Below are 14,168 nucleotides of genomic sequence, written 5' to 3' on the forward strand. Positions count from 1 at the left end.
CAAGTAGGACTTGTTTGGAAGGGCTACCAGGAAAAGGCCTCTTCTCTGTATAATGGACACAGCAGCGCAGCTCAAGTTTGGTTAAAACCGAACATCTGAAGCACTGTGGTGGAGTGATGATGGTTTGCACTTGTTTTACAGTGACGGGACTTGAACACCTTGCAATTGTTGAGCCAACTATGAATTTGTCTGTATACCAAAGTATTCTAGAGTCAAATATAAGGGCATGTGTCCAACAGCTAAAGCTTTGAAATCATCATGCAACAGGATAATAAATCCAAAGCACAGCAGCAAATCTACAATAGAATGACAACAGAAATACTGTGGATGAACATTCAGAGAGCCATGCATAAATGAATGCCCACAAACCCTAATGAAGTGAAGCATTTAGTTATTCACATGACTCCAAGTGACAATCAAGCTAAACATGGCTGACAATAGTTAATAGTCAAGTTGTTTAGCAGCAACAATACACTTGGGTGTATTTAATTTAGCAACCATGAGTTTTATTGCTTACAAATACCACATTTCATTTGAAAGAGCAAGATTATGTTTTTTTGTGTGTGTGTGGTTTATTTAGGAGCCTACGATTTCTAAACACGCACCAGGGTCCATAAATGCTCTTTTTCCACAATCCAAGTAAAGCGAGATTGTGTAATCTATGTAATCTTAATGAAGTAAAACCTACAAGGCAGGAAATAAGAGCATTAGCTGTGATGTAAAAGTTATATCCATGTGAACCATCACAGGCTTAAGCACCTTTAAGACATGCACTCTTTTCCATTAATTTGATGGCATTTGAACATGCCAGCTTCATGTCTGAATAAGCACTCTGGTCTCTTTGCTGTAGTATTTGCGTCAGTCGTGTTACTAGAGTTGGACTTCACCCAACGCTGGATTCATGCAGCAACATTAACAGGCACATAAAGACCCTCCATAGCTTTTGTGAATCTTTTTGAGTTGCCCAGTTCACTTGAGAACACAATAAAACAGTAATAGCATGTCAATAATTACATTTCATGTCACTGCTTTGTATGCTAATTTCCAGAAAGGCTGAAACATTTTCCCCTCTTTTAGTAATTTTGTTATTTTTAAAGGTCAGATCTAAACTATTTTGAAACAGACTGATGAAACCAGCGATTATGTATTCTACGTCTAATAGGGACTTAACTGTACTGATACACAGCACCTTGTAGCGTTTAAAGGCAGCAATCCGAGCGTCAGATTTCTCTATTTTATTGACACGAATCATTAACTATCTCATCTCAGATACAACACATGTCCAGCAAAGCGCAAAAAGAGTGAAAAGCTTTTGTCCTCAGCAAGAGTATACATTTAAACAGCATTATCCTTCACTAGCAGTGGGGGGATACATGACATGAGACAGGATTTATCCTGTAAAAAAACCCAAAAAACCCTCTCCTGACTACATGATGTGGATTGAAAATAGAGGGGCCTGGTTTCCAGTATACAATACTAGATACATTCTGTTGTTTCTTTTTTTTCTTTTACTTCAGAGAGATGTGAGCTAGATAGATTCCTCCTACGCAGTCCAAATAAACAAATAGAGAGGCAAAACCGGTGGCAACAGTTACAGAGATACAAAAACGTTAAAAAAAAAACATTATTGCAAAGAAATTGAAATAAACAGAACGAGAACAAAATCGAAGGAAGCAGGAAAAAGGTAAATATCTCTGCAAACCCCCAAATCCCAAAGGCATACTACCTTGTTCCCCCACCCACCCTACCGCCCACCTTTTTTAATAGTATCATACAGCAAAAAAGACATTCAGAAGACCGGAGTGATAGAAAACACTCATGCAAAGAAAGCCTTTTTCACACATAGTCACCAACACAGGGAAATCATCTTAAACAACAGCGCTGTCAACAGTCAGTGCCTTCAGGTCTTTTAGTGGATGTTGTTATTGATGTTTTCTGTTTCTCTACAGACTTCTGATTTGCTACGGTACTTAATAAAAAGAATATGACACACAGCATCCATTAGGCTATCAAGTCTTCTGACTAGAGTGACCTCCCGTTTTTTTTTTTTTTTTTAACGTTATGTCCATGGGACACGGGGATCCAACAGTTTATTATAACAGTCTTCGTTTCAGGACCCCCAATGACCGAAAGAAAAGTTCAGCCGGGAGGATTTCTGCAGAAGAACTGGAGCCACAGGAATGAGCTTAGGTTGATATTCCATGATATAAAAAAAGGCGTGTGTTTTTTTTGTTTTGATTTTTTTTTTTTTTTTGGCATCTGTTCTTATTCTTTTAAATCTGATATATTTATATCTACTTTTACAGTCATTTTCTATACGGCAAACAATTAAAGAGTTTCATTCCAAAATAAAAGACCCTTTAACAAAATTATGGCAGCTATTAAAATAAAGTCTACTAAGACTAAGAAGTCATGTTACGACCTTTTATTTACAAAAATGTTTTGCTTTTGACGCAATCATCTGTGATAATAACAGATACGGCTTCTTTTTCTTGTTTGTGATTTATCACATTTTGGAATGAAACCCTTCAGTTTTAGATATTTTTTCATATGCACATTCACTCTACTTTGCATTCACTGTTGATACAGTCTTTCAGAAATTCTTTGATATCATAAATAGAATGGTCTTGCCATAGAGTCTCTTGGAGCAGATATATTTTTGTATATAGTGAGATTTCCTTTACAGACAATATGCATTTATGGTGTTCGATCCATGTTCATGGTTACAGTTCCTCTGAGCGGATGACATGGAAAAGTGTGACGTTGTAGAGAACCTGGTGACCATTGTTCCAAGCGTAGAGTGCACGGTCACGTGGGTTATAGTCCAACATGGAGATATGTGAGTACTTATTCTGGAAGGCAATGTCGATGTACTCGTAAGTAGAGGAGTTGGTGGAGTAGGCATAGTAGACTTTGGTGCCTCCCGAGTAGCCATTGGTCACATACAACGTGCCACAGATCATAAAAGACTCGCCGGCACTCCGTTTGGGGTGGTTGGTGGTCCAGCTCTTGATGATCTGCAACGTGTTGGGGTTCAGCTTGCTGATAACAATATTCCCGGCATTCTGATTGGTGGCGTAGACAGCCCACAGTCCTCCCTCGTCCACCATGAGGTCAATGTCAGAATGCCCTCCCCAGGCATAGTGATACGCATTATTGAAGCCTGCGTAGTCAAGCTGCCGGGACTTGCTGATGGAGGAGGTGCGGAAGTCAAACTTGATGATGACGTGGCTCTGGAATTTGTTGAAGTAGATGGAGCCATTGTAGACTACCTGACCTGTTCCTGACCACGGGTGGGGGAGCCGGTGGGACGTGAAGTTGTCTGCCGTCATGAAGTCATGCATAGACTTGTACTCCCGCACGAAGCGGTTGTTATGGTAGCCATCCATGTACCAGACCTAAGCATCAAGACGAGAGAGAGAGAGAATTAAAAACGCAGCAGTACTTCAAAGCTAGAAATGCCTATCATCATCCTTCCTGCGTGCCTTTGTGAATTCGAGAATCGAGCATGCACATCACACGCGGAATAAATCAAATCACATCGTCAACAAGCATCCCAATTAAGTTAGTGCTGAGACTTCCTCGAGGAGCAGGCGAAGCTGAAATCCATCTACTTCTGAATGCAAACAGTCAGGATGACAGCCGCAGGGTGGCATGCACCGGCCCCACAGGGATAATGCCCATCATTCCAGATAAAAGGCCTGTCTCAGCTGCTATGACCCAGCTTCCTGCTGGCCCCTGTGGAGGTGGGCAGAGAGCTCTCATTCCAGAGCCACTGGAGACTCAAATACTTCCTTGGTCACAGTGGGACTGATAAACCTAAAGCCTTCCTCTACCTGGTTATATCTGCTGTCATGATTAACTTAAAAATGATTCACATCAAGAAAGAAGGACTCCACGGGGCCAAAAAAAGTACTAAGGAAAGGTAAGAAAACCTTAAGATGAAAAGAATTGGGGCAGGCCTGTCTGCTTCCATCAATTAAACTCTGTTTTTTCTTCTCTGCCCTTTGACAGCGAGGAACATCTTTCATGGGTTCTGTTCAAAATGTATTAGTTTCAACCAAAGGAAGTTGCCGTAAGTCTGCTAAAAAATAATCGTAGTCAGCAGTAAGTTTCAACCTTGCTGGTAAAGACTTTTGTACCATAAAAATTCCGTGGCCTGTGTTGTCAGAACCGTTAGCCATCAGAAACTGTAACTGCACAGATGCACAGCCGTGTGCAGCTGAAGTTTTTACTCCCTCTGCTCGTGTGCGTACCATTTCTTATTGATGCGTCTAATAAAGCGGGAGCAGAAAGGGCGTCTTCACGCTGAGCAGACGAATAAACTCTCTTTATTTCCAGCTTCTTGTCAACCAAGCAGCTTCCTGTTCAAATCGTATAGATTTATACTTGGTATTTATTTTTAATGTGTTTTAGTAGTGAAGGCAGGCCTATTTATTGAGCAGGAAGATGCACTTTGCAAAGGGAAATCAGATGCAATCGACTGCTAAAGTAATAGAGACCAGGAAACAAACCACACATTTCAAATAATGCAGAAATGGAACTACTTACTTATAAATCACATTAGCTCAAGTTGACATACTGATATTACTATTTTGTTTTATTAACAATAAAAATCCCAGTAATGTTCAGATTAGTATCAAGACATCACAGCCCACGACTAAAAAATGATTCTCCTGTAATCAAATTAAATTTTGATGTATTTTATTTGGAAGTACAATGTTACTATATTTACATGCAACTATCTAAAGGTAGGTGCACTAGAATAAGGAGGTTAACAGGTCAGGATTTTACAAAAATAGTAGCTAAAACTAATTTATTATACAGGAAAATAAAATATTTAATTATTTTAAAGGAAATGAGAAATAATTACATGCAAGTACACTTTAAGTAGTGCCTAAATTATGAGTTTTTTACAGGAAAGGAGACAAATTGTGCTGAAAGTCATTTTAATACTGTGTAAGTAATTTCCCATGAAAGGTTGCTAAGTTTAACCCACTCCAAAATATGGCCCCTGCCTTGAAAAGTGCAGTGTACTTCCAATGTAAGGTCGGGAATTATATATATATTTTTAAATTTTATTGTTCAGAAAAATTGCCATGAAATTATGATGTCCTTACAGTTACTTACATAATAAATTGTGTTGTAACATTGCTTAAGCATTACTTAAATTTACTTAGTGTATAATTACTTCATTGTATCCTGTGAAAACCTGGGTTGCTACCTCCTCATAGTGTACCTATTAAGTATCTGTGGGTAAATATGATATGAATATCAATATTCATTTAATTACAGTAGATTTATGCCTTTAAGGGCTGTAATACAAAGTGTTATCAGATTTTTTTCTGGATGGTAATCTGAACAATACTGGCCTTTTTAGTGTTGGCCAGACAAAAGTAGCAGCAGCTGGATTATAAAGTGTTACTAGAAATCTGAAAATAGCCTTGAGAAACTGGAGCCAGTGGTTTCTTTATCTACTAAAGAAGGAAAAAATAAGAAGTGACTTGACAGTTAATGGACTTGTCTTCCTAAATAACACCTGAGCAGATATTAGGTAAGTGCAGTTTTGATACCCAGCCCACACTGTGTGACTGTGTGCCACATACCCGAGTATCTCCTTCAGGAGCCAGAGGGTCAGTCATCCAGGAGCCAAACCTGGATCCGGACGTCTTGATGGTGATGGGGTCACTGATGCCCGTCAGTTTGCCGCATGCTGCAAGGAAAAAGCGAGATAGGAAATACCCACAGCAACGCCTGTTTACACATTTAGACCGAATCACAATTTCTTGCACGGGATTCATGTCATTTGCTTTGAATCCTGATGAATTTGCCTAAAGGATAAACGAGTCAAAGTCCAGCTTGTTGCTACGCCTTTCTCTTTGCGTGATGTACTGCACAAGTGGTGCTTATTATTCAGTTCACACATGCTAATGCCTGTTTTACTTTCTCCATGTGGATGTGTGAAAAAGTGAGAGAAGGATAGGAAAGGGAGAGCCTCTGTGTATTCTGTTCCTGCGTGCTACTTGTAAGCTGCTGTAGTGTTAATTAGTGCTGATTGAGGTGTTAAAGAATTTGACAAAACTAACACCGGGCTCTGTGTCCCTCTTGACTGAGAGTCAGTTAGACTAGCGTACCCCTTCTAATGAACACAGGCAGGAATGAGAGACATGATTTTACTAAACAGAAGCTCTCGCAGTGCATCTCTTCATTTAAGCTGCTTTCACACAATAGTTTATAAAGACAAGAGTCAATGAGATGGTCTTGACAAGTTAATTTCATCACATCCCAAGTTCATTTGAACAGCAGATGCAACGACGCCTTTTGTTACAACTCCATCATCTGTCACGCGCTTCATTGCTGTGAAATGTCATTTTTACTCTGCAGTCAGACGGCATCGATTTCATTTGTGTTTCCTCTGCTTATCTTTCTCCCTCGGTTACCTGCCTCCCTCTATCTCATTTCTATCACCCACATAAAGAAACTTGTGGTTTTGTGTTGTTAGAGTGTTTGTGCGTCTCTGTGTGCAGCATATGTCGTGCCTGTGAGAATGCGTCGGCATCACACCTCAGCGGCGGCTGAGAGACAAACACATGGTCACATGAGCAGCATTTACTATTTCCAGTGGGGGCTTGAGTCCCATTACGTAACCCTCAGTGGGATTAGAGACTGCATTAATACATTGGCCATTGATTTATTTATTTCTTTTCTCTAATCATGCTTCTGTCTTTAAATGACACTACTATTGCAGTCTGCTGGACGGCCAGCTGATGGATCTGGATTCTGGAGTTGTGCACAAGGTCTAATCCCCTTTTGGCCTGAATATGCCTGGACTGAAGTACAAGGGAAATCAAATAGAAAACCTAATGGAAACTGGAGCTGATATAACAACAAAGCCCGCCATCAGCCCCAGAAACTTAATTCTGTTCATCTGGATGTAACGTTTTCAGTGGGGGAAACATTTCTTCAGTCTGAGTTGACTGAAGGATTCCCCAACCTTATAAACAGTACATTTGCATAACGACTGACACTAGCACCATAGATTAACAGCCCTTAGCCCAAAATGTGACGATTTAGAATTTCTACTAGAGGTACATACATGAACAAGCTGCCTCTTAAAGTCTGAATATTTACAGTTATCTTGTTATTCAAATATATTTTTAGCAATCAGACCCCTACAAGAGTCACTTACTGCCATTGTATTGAAAGGGCAGAAATCAAATATTTGGATCAATAATACGATTTCTAAATCGGTCACAACTTTAAATGAAGGGTCTATAGAATAGAATAAAATAGCCCTTTATGGTCATTGTACATATACAACAAAATTGCAGTGACCGGTAAAGACAGGGAGCTGGCCGATGTGACAGAGAGAAGGAAGGCAGAAACTGCATATTGTGTGTGCAAGACACCAGGTGGAAGGACAGGAGTGTCAGAGGTAGATTAAGCTGTTCTATCGTAGCAAAGATAGGAAGCAAAATGGATCAGGGGAAGCCTTGAAGGGAGAGTATGTGAAGAATGTTCTGGAGGTAAAGAGAGAGTCATACGGGATCATGGTTTGAAGCTGGAAATCAAAGAGGCGATGTTGAATGTTGTCAGAGAAAAAGGAGAAAGAGAAATGCTGAAGTTGGATGAAGCTGTAAAGGGTAGGGATGGGTATCGTTTAGGTTTTATCCGATACCAGTACCAAACCGGTACTTTTGAAACGGTGCCGGTGCTTAAACGGTGCTCGAACCGGTGCTCGAACCGGTGCTTAAAGAATGAAGAACACAAAATTGGTCCAAAAACCTCTCATGTTCAGCTGTTTTTTTTGTAAAAAGATAACAATGTTAGCCTTTTCTGCAGCTATAGGGCATATATGGTATCACTCTTAGCTGGAAGCAGTGCTTAAACAATGGAAAAAACACAAACTTTGTCCAAAAACCTCTCATATTTAGCTGTTTTCCACTTTTTCTTTGGTCATTTTAGCCTTTTTGGCCAGGGTGAAGGGAGCATCTGCCATCAAACAAGAAGACAGCCGCATGTAACTACGACGGTGTTTGCTAGTTCACCTTATGTGCATTAATTTAATAACGTGGTTAGCCTACTCAACGTAAATTACACACGGACAACATTAAGCTACTCACGCAGAGAAGAACGGCTGCTGCTGCCATCATCATTCGTCATCATTTCTGCTACACTGGCAGGGCTAGGGGCCAGGACTCTCCTCTTCGGGTTTTTGGGGGATGTTGCTAACTCCGGGTCCAATTACAGGCACCACACCCACAGTTGATGTGCTCGGTGTGAGGTCTCGCAGCAAGCTATCAAATACGGTGCATTTCTCGGCTTTTAACAAAATGCTATACGTCGCCAGGTGTTTCATCGGATTTGAGGTGTTACCTCCTTTGCACAGTATCACCTTAAAGCACTTGATGCAGGGTGCTGAGTTTGAATCTTTTGCTGTGAAGTACAGCCAGACTTTTGACCGCTTCGCCTTGGGCATTTTTAATCTGTAGCTCTGCTCTAAAAGAAAGTACGTACCTGGGCCCGCCTACTACGCTTGCAAAGGTAAAATGATTGGCTAGAATCCAAAGTGTATGACATTTCAGGAAAAATAAGCACCGAAATAAAGCACCGAAATGTGCGCTGCTTTTCGGTCTGGTTACTACCGTTTATGTGAGAATCGGTGCCATCATGGCGCCGGATACCGGTACCCATCCCTAGTAAAGGGTGTTCCCGGGGGGGAGAGAGAGGGGTGACAGGAGTAGACTTCAATTGGCATGTAGGTGAAGGGAACAGTGATAAGGAGATCTTGGGTAGATATGGTCTTAGACAGATGGTAGTGGATTTTGCAAAAAAGGCTGCAGTGAACATGTACTTCAACAGGAGGGAGGCGCACAGGTCACATAGGAATGGAGGAAGGTACACACACATGAACCATCTTACACAGAAGGTACAATCTGAAAGAGAAAGAGGAAATGACTGAAGGTAGAGATAATGATGAAGAAGGAAGAATGTTGTGCAGAATTCAGGGAGGAGATGTAAATGAGGCTGGACACTAAAGAAGAGGAAAATAACAAGGAAGACCTCAGAACAGGCTGATGGATGTAGTGAAGGAGGACACGCCGAGGGTTGGTATGACACAGGTGGATGTTATATGGGTATAGTATGTAAAGAAATTCTTTCGTACACATGTTTAGCAGGTATGGCTAAATCATAACACATAACATCTTCCTCCAGGTGTCATAAAGAAGTTATCTTGTTTCACAAGTCTATGAGTTCATTTAGGCTACCTAGCTGTAATAGGCTAATAACATTGTTTTATATATATAGTCAGTTAGCTACACTGGTCGTAATAATTTTAACCACTAATTAGCTATCCACTTAGTCTTAATGTGTGGAGAGGGAAAGAAGCCCCCACCGCTCTAAATTACAAAAAGATTTCATTTAAGAATTAGTCTTAAGAAAAGGAGGAGGGTTAATTAAGGAAAAGAGAGAAGGTGATTTTGGTGAGCTGTTTAAAATGACAGAAATAGTCTAATTTAGTTCTTTACAGCCAGAATATAAAGGGAAACCAGTGGCAGCAGAGCAGGTAGCAGAGGGCTTGATGTGCCGGAGTGACCTTCCTGCTTCATTCATCAGCATTTCAGTGTGAAAAGACTGGATTTGCCTGAAGCTCTCAGTGCCTCCACAGTGCTGGGGCACAACACAAGGTGATTTATTTATTTGATTATTGCCCAGCAAGCTGGCATGTCCTCTTGATCGATGGCCATTGTGTCCCAGCAGCCGTTGGGCTGTTACTTTCTCCGGCACAAAACAGCTTGAAGGACAGCTCTGCGGGGACCCTAGTTACTCTCTTTCACTTTTCCCACTCGCCTTCACTTTATCACTCTTTCTCTCTGTCTCCTTCCCAATACCACCTTGTATTAGAGTCTCCTGTCTGTTAAAAACTTTGCTCTATTTTTTTTCCTCTCAATGTTATTATTCAGATGCAAATGCTGCGAGTGACCTTCGCAAGCTTAATCTAAGTAATGCAAGTGTACCGGACTGTATTTGGTTGCACTACGCATGAGTGCGTCTGCAATCGTGTGAAGATGAAAGGAATAGCCACCCTCTGTTCTGCCTGAGCCAGTCTCTCGCTGGGTGACCTCACCTTTATCTCATCTGATCTTGCACACGCACACACACACTTAGTCATTCCCGCTGGTCCCTACTCTCCTATCTTTGGCAGCCTGACCATAGATGTGTGAGGGGTGGCATGTTAATTGAACTGGGAGTGAAAACACAAAAAAGACTCCAGGCTGGTGGGTAGTGGAAGCAGATGTGGCTAGGAAAAAAAGAGCAGTGTATGCTGAGACAAAGAATGGCACGAGAAACAACTGTTGATGAGAGATTAGGTGTGTGTTTTTGTAGTCTGTTTGTTCACTCTTAATCCCTTTAGAGCATGTTGACTGTCTTTTTTTTTCTTTTCTTTTCTTCGCCAGTATAACCAAAAGCTTTTCTTTCTTTCTGTCATCTTCCGCTGCGCATAATTTGAAACAGGGACACAATATACCCGCGATGTGCCGCGTGCAAGTGTCCCTGCTCTCGTAATATATCTTAGTCAGTGTAGTGTGGGTGTGCATCTATTAGCACTGTGGGATGTGACAGAGGTGTGAAAAGATTCAGAAAGGGGCTAAAAGCAAAAAGATAGGATGTGATGAGAAATCGTAGACTAAAAGATGAAGAAGCTCGGTAGCTCTCGTCATCCTCAACCATCCCTGGGTGCGTGCAGGTTGCAGGTTGGTGCTGTGTCTAATTATGTATTTTTTTTAGCATCCTATTTGATTTGATCATCCAATTAAAAAAGATTGCAGTGTCCCAAACAAACAGTTAAAAGGTAGGTGTGTTGAAAAGAAGGAATCCAAAATTTCAGGAACCCAGAACCCATTCAGGGGTTGTTTCTTTGCAGAAAGGGTGAATAGGATTTATAGACAGTACTAAAAGCAGAGAACATGCATAGTCATGTTGTGGACTTCCTTATTGGATTACTTTCAGTTTTCAAGTGTAGACCCAAGATAAAGCCTTTAAAAAAGACCAGCACGTACAGATGAGAACCGTAAGATACACTGTTGTTTTAATACAGCTGAATTATGAATTTTAGTGGTAGATCGTTATAGCCACATGTGATGTTCTTATCACGTGTTCTGTATTGTGCCAGTATGCCTGAGGATCTCTTTCTATCCATTCAACGTACTCATGTATGTCAGTGGGCTTGTTTGTGCATGCATGTGTTTGAAGCAAAGTGTGTGCCAACAGCCAATAACTGTCTGTGCCTACCTAATTTTTGCATGCATGCTCGGAGTCTCTCCTCAAGATTTGACACTCTGTTGTGGAGCTCCTCGTAGTCATAGGCCCCCATCTCCTCCTGAAGTTCGCTTAGAACTGACGTCAGATTCTGGACCTCCTCCTTAAACTGCAATACCAATTTGGCATCGGCTTTGTACTCCTCCAACACTGGTATCAACGGTCTAAGCTCCTCCATTTTCGCTTTTATGGCCTGAAAGGGTTAGAATAAGCTCGGTTGAGTGTCATGCGCGGCAAAAAGGAGAGCCCGCTGTCCATAAAAGAAAAGAAAAGAAGGGGAAAATAAACCAAAACACCTGTCTGAACCTGACTACTCTAACTCTATCCTGCCTCTTCTCTCATCTCGCGACCCCCGCCCCCTGCTTTTGCGTGTTCCGTGTCCTGTGTTCTGTGCGCGTGAGCTGCGGTGTTCTGTTTGTGCAGGTGTGTGTCTGAGCGGACAAACCCAGAAAATACTCTCCACCCGCTGTGACGAGCAGAGCAGGTGGCTCCGTCCCGGAAAGTGACCAGCCGATAAAAAGCAAGCCCTCGGTACACCGACAACAATTGGGAAAGCTCTTTATTGGTCATCATTGTTTAAAATGCAACATCGTATTAAGGGTTACATGCTTTTACATGTCACACACAACAAAGTGTCTCGAATTGTACGTCTATAGTTTTTACGTAAAGATTTGTTGAATAACCAAATATGCATTGACAAAAGCCAAAGGAAAATAAAATGAAAAACAGCAATTAATAATAATAATAATAATAATTATGTATTTACGTTTTAAAAAAGCTTTTAGATGGAAAACTTTGACAGCAGTAACATGCAGGAAGAGATCAGTGGTGGGTTGGTTTGGGAGAAGGGTGGGGTTTCTTAGTCTTAATGGTGCTAAAGGTAAATTAACTGTTTGACGCCCAAATGCTCTCAGTACTGTGGCCCAGTTCAGGGGAATCTGGAATTGACCTGCCTCTTCTTCACCTGTGGCTCTCTTTACATGTCTTAAAGTTAGCCCTGCAAGCAAGAAAATGACAAACTGTTGACAGGGGCTAGAGCTTGCTAACCTATCTAACAGACACACAGACAAACACACTTAGTATATGCACTTAAGACATGTTACAGAAAAAAAACTGCACACATGCACTGAAAGGCGCTGGCAGCACGGGACTGCTGAGCATGCACGACTGACAGGATTGCAGCAGTGCAGGTGGTGATGGTATGAACAGCTGTAGGAACACAGGCACGCTTGAATTAGTCTCAGTAACTGCAAACAGGGCTGGGTGTTAACCATACTCCTTAATCAGAGGTGGCACTGAATTTTTTTGCGACCTTTTTTTAAAAATGTAGACCTGTTATCACTTATGTGTTGCTCAATAGATGTCAAAACTGATGATTACTTTAAAATTATGGAGATTCCCCACTCAACAGTCATCAATTATAGTTCAATTCAGTCTTATTTATATAGTGCCAATTCACAATAACAGTCACCTCAAGGCGTTTTATGTTGTAAGGCAGAGACTCTACAATAATACAGAGAAAACCCCAACAATCAGACTACCCTCTATGAGCAAGCACATGGCAACAGCGGGAAGAAAAAACTCCCTTTTAACAGGAAGAAACCTCCGACAGATCCGGGCTCAGGGAGGGACAGCCATCTGCTGAGACCGGTTGGGGGTTGAGGGGAGGAAGACAGGACATAAAGACACGATAAATCCCTAAAGCTGTTGTAAAATCTAGTAAAAACTTGCATCAAACACTCCTCTACCCTGTTTGCAAAAAAGGTTCATTAACATGTGGACACTAAACCCTAAAGAAAATCTCCTTGGAGGGTTTAGTGTATACTAGATGTTGTCAAGGAGGTTTGTCCCAGTGTGCAGAGATCTTTGTGCCCATCGTTCACAGTGACTGTAATTCATGTAAGATATCTTCTTAAATCTCCTCCAAGCCCAGATTCTCTATTTAACGTGATTTTTTTTAATGAATTATGGCATTTTGTGTATCAATTTATTTTGCCTCTTTAATTATCCATGCAGATTTCTTGGGATGCAATATGGTGATTTAGGCAATTCTGAGTTCTCTCCACAGTGGAAACACTCACACACGAAATGGGTAAGCTAAAGAAGCAGCTATGAAGGAATGGCGCTTGGATCGATGGCTCGAGAAGTGGATCTTTTACCTTGTATTGCTTGGCGATGTTCTGCTTATGGTTCTCCTCCACCTGCCTAAACTTGGTCTCCAGACCACGAAGCTGAACCTCCATCTTCTCTACATACTGCAGGTCCCTCTGGGTGCGCTGGTCCAGCACCTGGATGGACTGGGTCATGTTCTGGACCTGTACGAATGAGCAAGAGTGGTTGAAGAAAAAATCTCAGTCTGCATTGTAATTAGAATAGGAGACGCAGAGAAAAGGCAACAGACTTTACAATATGCTGCGTTCGGCTTGGCGTTCGTCTCGTAGTGATTCACAAACTCTGACATCAGGCCAACTAGTCAGGGGCCTCAGACACATGGCGCAAGTGTAGGATTCATACTGTTCAGACATTTGTTTTCTCCAGATCTGATGTGGTCCAGAAACATGGCTCATCTTTTATTCATTAGGAGGAATCTGCTGTTGTCAGTAACTGTAACTGTAGTGCTGCTGCTACAGTATATGAATGAGCAACTTAACCTGCAGGGTTCTATGAATGTGCTTCTGTAAAATGGGGGAAGCTCCCAGTGTATGGGCACTCAGCTGAGTGCATCATTAGATATCATCTACTTACAAATAAGCTGCCTCCTGTGATGCCTTGGGTTTTCGTGAGCTCATTAGAGCATGACTTCTATTCTTGTCCAGCAGGCAAAAGACCACAAACATACATATATA

General features: G+C 41.5%; 1 protein-coding gene across 2 annotated transcripts in view; it reads right to left on the reverse strand.

Annotated features, from left to right (window-relative positions):
- Positions 1 to 1,220: 1,220 nt before the first annotated feature.
- Positions 1,221 to 14,168, reverse strand: part of olfm1b (olfactomedin 1b) — a 20,475-nt gene continuing 7,527 nt past the window's right edge. For both annotated transcript variants that reach the window (XM_005917210.3, XM_005917209.3), the window contains exons 3-6: positions 13,482 to 13,637; positions 11,296 to 11,515; positions 5,607 to 5,713; positions 1,221 to 3,398 (exon numbers count right to left, since the gene is read on the reverse strand). In XM_005917210.3, coding sequence (XP_005917272.1) covers positions 2,724 to 3,398; positions 5,607 to 5,713; positions 11,296 to 11,515; positions 13,482 to 13,637 — 1,158 coding nt within the window. In that variant the 3' untranslated portion in view covers positions 1,221 to 2,723. The remainder of the gene's footprint in view (positions 3,399 to 5,606; positions 5,714 to 11,295; positions 11,516 to 13,481; positions 13,638 to 14,168) is intronic.

Source organism: Haplochromis burtoni, unplaced genomic scaffold (assembly GCF_018398535.1).
Source record: "Haplochromis burtoni strain Fernald_Lab_line unplaced genomic scaffold, NCSU_Asbu1 Contig_23, whole genome shotgun sequence".
Lineage (NCBI taxonomy): Eukaryota > Metazoa > Chordata > Actinopteri > Cichliformes > Cichlidae > Haplochromis > Haplochromis burtoni.